This window comes from Phyllobates terribilis, unplaced genomic scaffold (genome assembly GCF_046119375.1).
Source record: "Phyllobates terribilis strain yellow unplaced genomic scaffold, ASM4611937v1 Scaffold_1__5_contigs__length_1240528914, whole genome shotgun sequence".
Classification (NCBI taxonomy): domain Eukaryota; kingdom Metazoa; phylum Chordata; class Amphibia; order Anura; family Dendrobatidae; genus Phyllobates; species Phyllobates terribilis.
Genome location: NW_027362761.1, coordinates 1,230,651,120 through 1,230,664,360, shown reverse-complemented (window position 1 = coordinate 1,230,664,360; position 13,241 = coordinate 1,230,651,120). Strand labels below are relative to the sequence as shown.

The 13,241-nt window shown below is 44.6% G+C and overlaps 1 protein-coding gene across 1 annotated transcript in view; it reads right to left on the bottom strand.

Moving 5' to 3' along the window:
* The window catches only part of LOXL3 (lysyl oxidase like 3), a 155,044-nt gene that overhangs the window by 49,160 nt on the left and 92,643 nt on the right, over positions 1 to 13,241 (bottom strand). The window contains 1 exon segment of the mRNA XM_073649999.1: positions 80 to 234. Coding sequence (XP_073506100.1) covers positions 80 to 234 — 155 coding nt within the window.

Sequence of the window (13,241 nt, the reverse complement as noted above, 5' to 3'; positions counted from 1 at the left end):
ACACTCGTGTCATCTCCACGCGTTCCTCACCCATCTGACCTGAGGAGGGTAGACCCCTGAGTAGATGTGACATACTGACCACTCTGTCGTAGCCCATGTATGGAATATTGCACTTGACGGAGGCGTCCTCGCTGTGCTTGCAGTCCTCTTGTGTGATGTTCTTATACTGACAGTCAAAGAGGGACTGCTCGGTCCCAGTACATCTGACCTCATTCATGTGAATAGGACCCATACCTGTCCGAGAAAAGCGAAGGCCGTTAGATATAAAGTATTTATGTGACGATATAATAGGTCAGAATGTAATGACTCTAATACATATGGCCGCATTGTTCCTTCATGGCGGAGGTCATACATTTGTATCCTGTGTACATCCATGGACATTAATCGCATTCATTGGTCACAGTTCACACCAGTGTCTATTTTTGGAATGTCTGTTTTGTATTCACTCTTGTCTGTTAATTTATCCTATTTCTCCAATTATCTTACCTGCCTCCCTGCGGCTCCCCCTTTTGGTCTCACCTGGTATCTTTCATGTGCAATTAAAGGAGAAGATGCACTCGGAGACCGAGGTCAGAGACCTCTTGGTCCAAATTTATACAGAAGTGCAGCTGTCAAGTGAGAAAAAACCTTATCAGCTCTCCCAGGAATGAACCGTTCCCAAGATCTTCAAATTCAGGGAGGAATGCACGGATCATTAAGAACCAGCGCGGTTCAAAACGCGTCGTTCACATTATTTTAATTTATTCTATTCATACTTTATGGTGTTTATAAAGAATATGGATTATAGATGAACTTTTAAATTACTCCCTGGGATTGATGAATTTCCACTTTGTAATGGCATTAGAAATATACCAAAAATGTCCCAGAAGTGACCAGAAGGTAAGAGCTGCTGTCACCTGTACGTCCCTCTTTATCTCCCGCACTTACTTTTCACCATGCTTACGTCTGCTCTTACAGTTTTTGCTCCACTAATCTTCACTTTCCTTCACTACCCCCGATCCCAAAACTCTCCAAACAAATGTTTATCTCTATTTTCCTCTCACCTCCTCATCTGACCTCATCTGCAGACCTGGCCTTGACCTCAGATTGCTTCTACTAAAACACAAAACAAGCTGGACACCCTCCTTCTCCCTTCCCCTCTTCCCCTCCTTCCCCCTCCTTCCCCCCCATCTCCCCTCCCCCATCCCCCCTCCTTCTCCCCCCATCTCCCCTCCCCCATCCCCCCTCCTTCTCCCCCCCATCTCCCCTCCCCCATCCCCATCTCCCCTCCCCCATCCCCCCTCCCCCATCCCCCCTCCTCCCCCCCATCTCCCCTCCCCCATCCCCCCTCCTTCTCCCCCCCATCTCCCCTCCCCCATCCCCATCTCCCCTCCCCCATCCCCCCTCCTCCCCCCCCATCTCCCCTCCCCCATCCCCCCTCCTTCTCCCCCCCATCTCCCATCCCCCCTCCTTCCCTCCCCCATCCCCCCTCCTTCTCCCCCCCATCTCCCCTCCCCTCTTCTCCTCCTCCCCTCCCCTCTTCCCCTCCTTCTCCCCCCCTCCCTATCCCCCCTATCTCCCCTCCTCTTCCCCCCATCTCCCCTCCCCTTCCCCCTATCTCCCCTCAGTGGTCCTCCATAGCCACCCACATGGATGGACATAAATTAGACCTTATTTTCACCTGCCTCAGCTCCCTCTCTAACCTCACCTTCCCCCCCATCTCCCCCTCCCCTTCCCCCCCTCCCTATCTCTCCATCCCCCCTCCCTATCCCTCCTTCTCCCCCCCATCTCCCCTCCCCCCTCCTTCTCCTCCCCTCCCCCATCTCCCCTCCCCCATCCCCCCTCCTTCTCCCCTCCCCCATCTCCCCTCCCCCCCATCTCCCCTCCCCCATCCCCCCTCCTCCCCCCCCATCCCCCCTCCTTCTCCCCCCCATCTCCCATCCCCCATCCCCCCTCCTTCCCTCCCCCATCCCCCCTCCTTCTCCCCCCCATCTCCCCTCCCCTCTTCTCCTCCTCCCCTCCCCTCTTCCCCTCCTTCTCCCCCCCTCCCTATCCCCCCTATCTCCCCTCCTCTTCCCCCCATCTCCCCTCCCCTTCCCCCTATCTCCCCTCAGTGGTCCTCCATAGCCACCCACATGGATGGACATAAATTAGACCTTATTTTCACCTGCCTCAGCTCCCTCTCTAACCTCACCTTCCCCCCCATCTCCCCCTCCCCTTCCCCCCCTCCCTATCTCTCCATCCCCCCTCCCTATCCCTCCTTCTCCCCCCCATCTCCCCTCCCCCCTCCTTCTCCTCCCCTCCCCCATCTCCCCTCCCCCATCCCCCCTCCTTCTCCCCTCCCCCATCTCCCCTCCCCCCCATCTCCCCTCCCCCATCCCCCCTCCTCCCCCCCCATCTCCCCTCCCCCCTCCCCCATCAGCTCCCTTTCTAACCTCATCTCTCCCCTTCTCTGACTTCTCTTCTAGCTAGGAGGGATAGCTAATACTAGAGAAGAGAGAGAGAGGATTCAAAAAGACCTAAATAAACTGGAGCAGTGGGCAGCAACCAACAGAATGGTTTTTAACAGGGAAAAATGCAAAGTACTACATCTGGGCAATAAAAATGAAAAAAGCATATACAGAATGGGAGGAATAGAGCTAAGCAACAGTACATGTGAAAAAGACTTAGGTATACTAATAGATCACAGACTGAACATGAGTCAACAGGGTGATGCAGCAGCAAAAAAGGCAAATACAATTCTGGGATGTATTAACAGAAGCATACAGTCTAGATCACGTGAAGTCATTATCGGTCTTTACTCCTCTTTGGTCAGACCTCATCTGGAATACTGTGTACAGTTTTGGGCACCACATTTTAAAAAAGACATAGACAAACTGGAGCAAGTTCAGAGAAGAGCGACCAGAATGGTGACTGGTCTGCAAACCATGTCCTATGGCCTGAGTGTCAGTGCTCAGATTGTCTCGTGTTAGAGAATCGCAGGACAGGGGTAGAGGAGACAGAGAAAGTAGTTTCTCCATCTCCTTCATTGCCAGCTTCCACAGTAATCGATGTTTCACACGCATCCATAGACTTGTATGGGTGAGTGTGATCTGATTCTCGTATGCGCCCCCAGCATGATCGCAGATGTGACCTGCCCCATAGAATTCACTGGTCCGAATGCGATGCGATGTTTTATCGCACGGCACTTGGCCATGTTATACGCTCGTGTGAGCGAGCTCTTAGCCATATTCTCCTCCACTCACTTACTAAAAGTCAACGTGGACAAAACGGAACTCATCATCTTTCCTCCATCTCAACTAGCCCCCCGACCCGATCTACAGGAGCATCTCACAAAATTAGAATATCATTAAAAAGTTAATTTATTTCAGTTCTTCAATACAAAAAGTGAAACTCATATTATATAGAGTCATTACACACAGAGGGATCTATTATATAGAGTCATTACACACAGAGGGATCTATTATATAGAGTCATTACACACAGAGGGATCTATTATATAAAGTCATTACACACAGAGGGATCTATTATATAGAGTCATTACACGCAAAGGGATCTATTATATAGAGTCATTCCACACAGAGGGATCTATTATATAGAGTCATTACACACAGAGGGATCTATTATATAGAGTCATTACACGCAGAGGGATCTATTATATAGAGTCATTACACACAGAGGGATCTATTATATAGAGTCATTACACACAGAGGGATCTATTATATAAAGTCATTACACACAGAGGGATCTATTATATAGAGTCATTACACGCAAAGGGATCTATTATATAGAGTCATTCCACACAGAGGGATCTATTATATAGAGTCATTACACACAGAGGGATCTATTATATAGAGTCATTACACACAGAGGGATCTATTATATAGAGTCATTGCACACAGAGGGATCTATTATATAGAGTCATTACACAAAGAGGGATCTATTATATAGAGTCATTACACACAGTGATCTATTATATAGAGTCATTACACACAGAGGGATCTACAGTCATATGAAAAAGTTTGGGCACCCCTATTAATCTTAAGCTTAATGTTTTATAAAAATTGGTGTTTTTGCAGCAGCTCTTTCAGTTTGATATATGTAATATCTGTAGGACACAGTAATGTTTCTGCCTTGAAATGAGGTTTATTGTACTAACAGAAAATGTGCAATCTGCATTCAAACAAAATTTGACAGGTGCATAAGTATGGGCACCTCACCAGAAAAGTGACATTAATATTTAGTAGATCCTCCTTTTGCCTCTAGTCGCTTCCTGTAGCTTTTAATGATCTCCTGGATCCTGGATGAAGGTATTTTTGACCATTCCTCTTTACAAAACAATTCCAGTTCAGTTAAGTTTGATGGTCGCCGAGCATGGACAGCCCTCTTCAAATGATCCCACAGATGTTCAATGATATTCAGGTCTGGGGACTGGGATGGCCATTCCAGAACATTGTAATTGTTCCTCTGCATGAATGCCTGAGTAGATTTGGAGCGGTGTTTTGGATCATTGTCTTGCTGAAAGATCCATCCCCTGCGTAACTTCAACTTTATCACTGATTCTTGAACATTATTGCCAAGAATCTGCTGATACTGAGTGGAATCCATGCGTCCCTCAACTTTAACAAGATTCCCGGTGCCGGCATTGGCCACACAGCCCCAAAGCATTATGGAACCGCCACCAAATTTTACTGTGGGTATCAAGTGTTTTTCTTGGAATGCTGTGTTTTTTTGCCACCATGCATAACGCCTTTTTGTATGACCAAACAACTCAATCTTGGTTTCATCAGTCCACAGGACCTTCTTCCAAAAAGAAATTGGCTTCTCCAAATGTGCTTTTGCATACCTCAGCCGACTCTGTTTGTGGCGTGCTTGCAGAAACGGCTTCTTTCGCATCACTCTCCCATACAGCTTCTCCTTGTGCAAAGTGCGTTGTATAGTTGACCGATGCACAGTGACACCATCTGCAGCAAGTTGATGCTGCAGCTCTCTGGAGGTGGTCTGAGGATTGTCCTTGACTGATCTCACCATTCTTCTTCTCTGCCTTTCTGATGTTTTTATTGGCCTGCCACTTCTGGCCTTAACAAGAACTGTCCCTGTGTTCTTCCATTTCCTTACTATGTTCCTCACAGTGGAAACTGACAAGTTAAATCTCTGAGACAGCTTTTTGTATCCTTCCCCTGAACAACTATGTTGAATAATCTTTGTTTTCCGATCATTTGACAGTTGTTTTGAGGAGCCCATGATGCCACTCTTCAGAGGAGATTCAAACAGGAGAACAACTTGCAAGTGGCCACTTTAAGTAGCTTTTCTCATGATTGCATACACCTGGCTATGAAGTTCAAAGCTCAATGAGGTTACAAAACCAAAAAAAGGGCTTTAGTAAGTCAGTAAAAAGTAGGTAGGAGTATTTAAAACAAGAAAATGATAAGGGTGCCCATACTTATGCACCTGTCAAATTTTGTTTGAATGCAGATTGCACATTTTCTGTTAGTACAATAAACCTCATTTCAAGGCAGAAACATTACTGTGTCCAACAGTTATTACATATATCAAACTGAAATAGCTGATGCAAAAACACCAATTTTTATAAAACAATAAGCTTAAGATTAATAGGGGTGCCCAAACTTTTTCATATGACTGTATTATATAGAGTCATTACACACAGAGGGATCTATTATATACAGTCATTACACACAGAGGGATCTATTATATAGAGTCATTACACACAGAGGGATCTATTATATAGAGTCATTACACACAGAGGGATCTATTATATACAGTCATTACACACAGAGGGATCTATTATATAGAGTCATTACACACAGGGATCTATTATATAGAGTCATTACACACAGAGGGATCTATTATATAGAGTCATTACACACAGAGGGATCTATTATATAGAGTCATTACACGCAGAGGGATCTATTATATAGAGTCATTACACGCAGAGGGATCTATTATATAGAGTCATTCCACACAGAGGGATCTATTATATAGAGTCATTCCACACAGAGGGATCTATTATATAGAGTCATTACACACAGAGGGATCTACTATATAGAGTCATTACACACATAGGGATCTATTATATAGAGTCATTACACACAGAGTGATCTATTATATAGAGTCATTACACACAGGGATCTATTATATAGAGTCATTACACACAGAGGGATCTATTATATACAGTCATTACACACAGGGATCTATTATATAGAGTCATTACACACAGAGGGATCTATTATATAGAGTCATTACACACAGAGGGATCTATTATATAGAGTTATTACACACAGAGGGATCTATTATATAGAGTCATTACACACAGAGCGATCTATTATATAGAGTCATTACACACAGAGGGATCTATTATATAGAGTCATTTCACACAGAGGGATCTATTATATAGAGTCATTACACAAAGAGGGATCTATTATATAGAGTCATTACACACAGAGGGATCTATTATATAGAGTCATTACACACAGAGGGATCTATTATATAGAGTCATTACACACAGAGGGATCTATTATATAGAGTCATTACACACAGAGGGATCTATTATATAGAGTCATTACACGCAGAGGGATCTATTATATAGAGTCATTCCACACAGAGGGATCTATTATATAGAGTCATTACACACAGAGGGATCTATTATATAGAGTCATTACACACAGAGGGATCTATTATATAGAGTCATTACACACATAGGGATCTATTATATAGAGTCATTACACACAGAGTGATCTATTATATAGAGTCAATACACACAGGGATCTATTATATAGAGTCATTACACACAGAGGGATCTATTATATAGAGTCATTACACAGAGGGATCTATTATATAGAGTCATTACACAAAGAGGGATCTATTATATAGAGTCATTACACACAGAGGGATCTATTATATAGAGTCATTACACACAGAGGGATCTATTATATAGAGTCATTACACACAGAGGGATCTATTATATAGAGTCATTCCACACAGAGGGATCTATTATATAGAGTCATTACACGCAGAGGGATCTATTATATAGAGTCATTCCACACAGAGGGATCTATTATATAGAGTCATTACACACAGAGGGATCTATTATATAGAGTCATTACACACAGAGGGATCTATTATATAGAGTCATTACACACATAGGGATCTATTATATAGAGTCATTACACACAGAGTGATCTATTATATAGAGTCATTACACACAGGGATCTATTATATAGAGTCATTACACACAGAGGGATCTATTATATAGAGTCATTACACACAGAGGGATCTATTATATAGAGTTATTACACACAGAGGGATCTATTATATAGAGTCATTACACAAAGAGGGATCTATTATATAGAGTCATTACACAAAGAGGGATCTATTATATAGAGTCATTACACACAGAGGGATCTATTATATAGAGTTATTACACACAGAGGGATCTATTATATAGAGTCATTACAAATAGAGTGATCTATTTCAAGTGTTTATTTCTGTTAATGTTGATGATTATGGCTTACAGCCAATGAAAACACAAACGTCATTATCTCAGTAAATTAGAGTAACTAACAAAAAACGCCTGTAAAGGCTTCCTAAGCATTTAAAAAGGTCCATTAGTCTGTTTCAGTAGGCTCCACAATCATGTGGAAGACTGCTGACTTGACAGATGTCCAGAAGGCGGTCATTGACACACTCCACAAGGAGGGAAAGCCACAAAAGGTCATTGCTAAAGAAGCTGGCTGTTCACATAGTGCTGTATCCGAGCATATTAATGGAAAGCTGAGTGGAAGGAAAAAGTGTCGTAGAAAAAGGTGCACAAGCAAACGGGATAACTGCAGCATGGAAAGGATTAAGAAAAGGCCATTCAAAAATGTGGGGGAGATTCACAAGGAGTGGACTGCTGCTGGAGTCATTGCTTCAAGAGCCACCACACACAGACGTATCCAGGACATGGGCTGCAAGTGTCGCATTCCTTGTGTCAAGCCACTCATGACCAATAGACAACGCCAGAAGCGTCTTACCTGGGCCAAGGAGAAAAGACCTGGACTGTTCTCAGTGGTCCAAGGTGTTTTCTGATGAAAGTAAACTTTTCATTTCATTTGGAAATCAAGGTCCCAGAGTCTGGAGGAAGAGTGGAGAGGCCACAATCCAAGCTGCTGGAGGTCTAGTGTGAAGTCTCCACCATCAGTGATGGCTTGGGGGCCATGTCATCTGCTGGTGGAGGTCCACTGTGTTTTATCAAGACCAAAGTCAGCGCAGCCGTCTACCAGGACATTTTACAGCACTTCATGCTTCCCTCTGCCGACAAGCTTTATGGAGATGGAAATGTCATTCTCCAGCAGGACTTGGCCCCTGTCCACACGGCCAAAAGTACCAACACCTGGTTTACACACAACAGTATCACTGTGCTTGATTGTCAGCAAACTCGCCTGACCTTAACCCCATAGAGAATCTATTATAGAGAATCTATGGGGTATTGTCAAGAGGAAGATGAGAGACCCCAGAGCCAACAATGCAGACGAGCTGAAGACGGCTATCAAAGCTACCTGGGCTTCCAAAACCCCTCAGCAGGGCCACAGGCTGATCGCCTCCATGCCACATTGCCGCTTGGTTCAGTAATTGATGCACAAGGAGCCCGACCAAGTATTGAGGGCATTTACTGAACAGACATTTCACTAGGCCAACATTTCGGATTTTAAAAACATTTTTCAAGCTGGTGTTATAAATTATTCTAATTTACTGAGATAATGACTATTATGTTCTCATTGGCTGTAAGCCATGATCATCAACATTAACAGAAATAAACACGTGAAATAGATCACTCTGTTTGTAATGACTCTATATAAAATATATGAGTTTCAATTTTTGTATTGAAAAACTGAAATAAATTAACTTTTTGATGATATTCTAATTTTGTGAGAAGCACATGTATCACAATTAACGACACCACCCTTTCCATAGTTCCAGAATTCCGCTGCCTTGGAGTTACCCACGACTCTGCCCTGTCTTTCAAACTGCACATCCAAGCTCTTGTTGCCTCCAACTCAAAAATATTTCCACAATCCATCCTTTCCTCAACCCTGAATCTACTACAATGTTAGTACATGCCCTCATCATCTCCCGACTCGACTACTACAACTCCTCACATGCGCAATGTGACATGCAAAAGTAGTGCTGTTGCTTTAAAAGCATTCAGCAACTATTAGAAGTAACACAAGCACAGGAGACAGGAAGTGTTGTGCTCCAGAAGCATCCAGCAACTAGAGGGGTTAACACAGTCACAGGAGAAGGGGAGTGTTTTAGCAGAGCCCCAGGGGAATCTTGGGAAAGTTGTTAACTGTCTGGCCAGAGCCGAAGAGAAAGGTGGCTTATGATCTGTATCTCACAAAAGGCAAGGGAACAGAATTCAGGTCAGGAGGGAAGTTAAACAAAGGTCAGTTAGACTCCCTGAGCTAACAGTGTGAAGTATTATTGGCCAGGAAGATAAGGACTGGAAGGAAGCCTGTCATAGAGATCATTTCCCTCATCACACCCTTCCCCCCTCCATCTCCATGCAGGATAAAGAATGCTTAGTACTATTGAGTCCTTATGAATGAAAAGCCTGTGGTTGTGTATGTATTAAAACTGTGCTGTACTGTGCTACTGGATAATAGACTGTGTACTGTTGTGCTGCAAAGGAGACTGTACTGTTATTACTGGAGCCTGTTGCTCAAAGAGACATTTGCTTTGCATGGGCCGTGCCTCATTAAATGTTACTATTCTTCGTTTATGAAGGCTCTTGTCAGATGTGTCTGGTCAGCAACTGAATCTATTGTGTGCCTGAGAGAAGCTGAAGCCTATGGTCGCCCTGAGTAATGGTTCCCCCAGAATTCCAACGAATTCATGTAACTGGTCTCGCCCCTATCTGAACTTAGGCGGCATGCGTGTAACATTGGTGGCCCGTACGGGGAATCCTGAGCGGGAATTAGCGTGTAGAGGGACAAGAGGAAAAGTGCCTGGAAAAACAGAGCAGCACAGCACCTCAACTCAGCTCTGCTACAGCAGTTAAAGGGGACCAGCCCTAAAGAAAACTCACTAGCAGCAATGGATGTTGAAATACTAATGGACAGAATTAGTGAGCTGCTTCTTCAGTTAACCTGTGAAGAATTGAGAAGAGTAGCAGAACATATAAAGATGTCAGAAGAACATATTTCCAAAGCACACAACCGCAGGCAACTGTTAGCTGCCATTAATGCAAAAATGGGTGAGCTGGGGGAGAAAGAAGCAGAAGACGTCATGGGGATATTCCTCCAGGAGCTTACACAGTTTCTAACCAGGTTGAAGATGGAGGATGGAGGGGCGGCCACAGACTGAACTACAGGGATTGAAAGAACAATTCAAAGCCCTAACAACAGCCCTGCAGGAATCGACCAAAACCTCTGAATGGGTGACAGACTCAAACAGGACCTTTAACCTGCTCCGATTAGATAAATCAGGGAGACAGTCCTCTCTAACACCACAAATCACCATAAGGAAAGAATTCAAGATCCTGGGACAGATTGGAGAGTGTGAACGGAAAGAGAGACTGTCTTATAGGAACTTGTTGCACCAGATCGATGCAGGTTTACAGAAAGGCTACCAGCCAGATGAGATCGTTGAGGGGGTGATGAAAGCGATCAACCCAGGACTGAACCTCCGTAGTATGCTAGAAATGAAGAGTCAATTGACCTTGCAACAGCTGACGATGATTTTAAAAGGGCACTATAAAGAAGAGAGTACTTCAGAATTGTTCCACTGACTTATTAACCTCTCACAGAAAAATAATGAATCACCCCAAAGTTTCTTGTTCAGAGCAATTGAACTGAAGGATAAACTATTGTTTGCATCCAGAGATGTAGAAGCGGAGGAGAAGTTTGATGCTGAACTAGTCCAGGAAAATTTCTTCTGATCATTGGGATCGGGGTTAATCAAAAACATCAAGTTGCAGCTGAAACAGTACCTAGAAGATCCTGGCTTTCTGGACAAAGTCCTAATTGAAAAAATGAATGAGGCCGCCAGTTTGGAGTCAGAGAGCGAACAGAAGTTAAAGAAAGGCTCTGCTCCTAAAACCACCAAAATGAGTCAGCTGAAGTTGGAGAACCCCATTGGCCAGTCCGAAGATCATCATAGAGACCCTCCCGTGCCACCTCCGAGAGGGAACCTTAAATCACCAACAAAAGAGAGGCCTGCCAGCGCTGACTGAGAGGAAGTAACAGGAGAACTGCGAGCCGAGTTGATTGAGGTGAAAAAGTTGATTCGTTCCAGGCCAGAACCTGTATCCCTCCGTCCCAGGAGTGAGTTCCAAAACAGAAGATACCCGGCTTGTGAAGCGTGCTGTTCATCAAATCAGAGTACAGTGTGTGTTCACTGTCTAAGATGTGGTGAGGAAGGATATTATGCCAAGGAATGCCAATGGTCACGTTCGTTTGGGTTAAAAGACAGGAGGTTGCCAGTGCGGGTGTCTGGTAACTGCGACAACGGAGGAGGCTCCAGAAGCAAATCCAAATCTCACCAAACCCCAGAACGGCGCATGAGGTAAAACGGCTGCGTCAGTACTATCCCCAAGTGTGTTCCCATCTACAACAGATGCAAGAGAGACAGGGGCATCAGTTACTTAATGCCCAGTGCGGAGGTCAAACGATGTACTCCTGGGAGGAGGATTCCTCAGTCAGTAAAGATAGCCTCATCAGCCTAATCGGTGAAAGGTGCTTTATACAGTGCCAGCTAGATGGACTCTTGGTAAAAGCACTGTGGGACACAGGAGCCCAAGTGAGCCTTTTAAATGAAGAATGGAGAAGGTGCTACCTGCTACACACTTGCCTTCGGTCGCTAAAAGAACTCTTAGGACCAGTGGAACTCCACGGCAAAGCTGTCAACCAGACCGAAATCCCTTTCATAGGCTGGGTGGAAGTGACTTTTCAACTGAGGGCCACGAAGAACAGCAACACCATTGAGTTTTGGTACCTTTTCTCATGACCAGTGATCAGAACGTGCCAGAGGATCCTATCCTGGGTTATAATGTAATCAGTGAGGTCATCACGAAACACAAGTCAGGGACGCTGGTGGTGGATGCAATCGCCATATCACTTGCCATACCCAACGCTGTGGCGGAAAATGTGATTCATAGAGTAAATAAAGCACAAAATACAATGGACCTAAAAGAAGTCAAGGTAGGCTGGTGCCCAACCATCATCCCTGCAAACCAAATGGTGGTGGTGAGGTATAGAGTCTGGGTAGAACCGGGAAGAAAAGTCCAGAAAAGACTGTTGGTGCCAAAAGATTCCTCAGAACTTCCAGAAGGCCTAGTTCAAGGTGAGACCGTGCTTACGATTCCTACTGGTGGGTTTGCTCGAGTGACAGTACCGGTGATGAATACTATGAAACACGAAATTAGACCGGATCCAAAGACTGTTAGGTTACATGGAAACCGTTAAAACCGTATATCCAGCCAGTGTGAGACCAGCCCAGGGGTCTACAGTGAATTCAGTCACCCCACCAAGGAACAGGAGATGCCCAGGGGAGGAAACTGCACGACCCACCTCAGGGTCCTGGGATCCCCCAGTATCCCAGGAACACTTGTGTGCTGAAGATATAGCGATAGCAAAACAGATGCTGAGAGAAGAGAGTCAATTTGAAAGACACGACACCAGTAACCAGAAGTTAAATGTCTGTGCCGAAACCATTACACCGTGAAGTGAAAGAATATTTACAAGATCTCAACAGAGGTTGGGTCCAAAAGGCGAAGTCATCTTATTCCTCTCCTATTGTCTGTGTTAGGAAGAAGGACGGTAAGTTGACACTCTGTTGTGATTACCGGGAACTAAATCGAAAGTACCTGATCGACACCCAATACCAAAGATCCAAGATATGCTGGATAGCCTATCAGGAAGTACCTGGTTCTCTATCCTCAATCAGGCTAAGGTGTACCACCAAGGGTTTGTCGAAGAGTAAAGTAGACCCTTGACAGCATTCATCACACCTTGGGGATTATATGAGTGGATCCGCATATTGTTTGGGCTCAGTTCAGCTCCAGCAGAATTCCAGAGGAGCATGGAGACATGTTTAGAAGGATTGAGGGACGATATCTGGCAGCTGTACTTGGATGACAATGTTGTACACAGCAAAACCTTCCGGGAGCATATTGAACACGTGAGGACCGTATTACACCAGTATCAACAACACGGAGTTAAGTTAACCCCAAAAAAGTGTGAACTGTTCAAAAGACAAGTCCG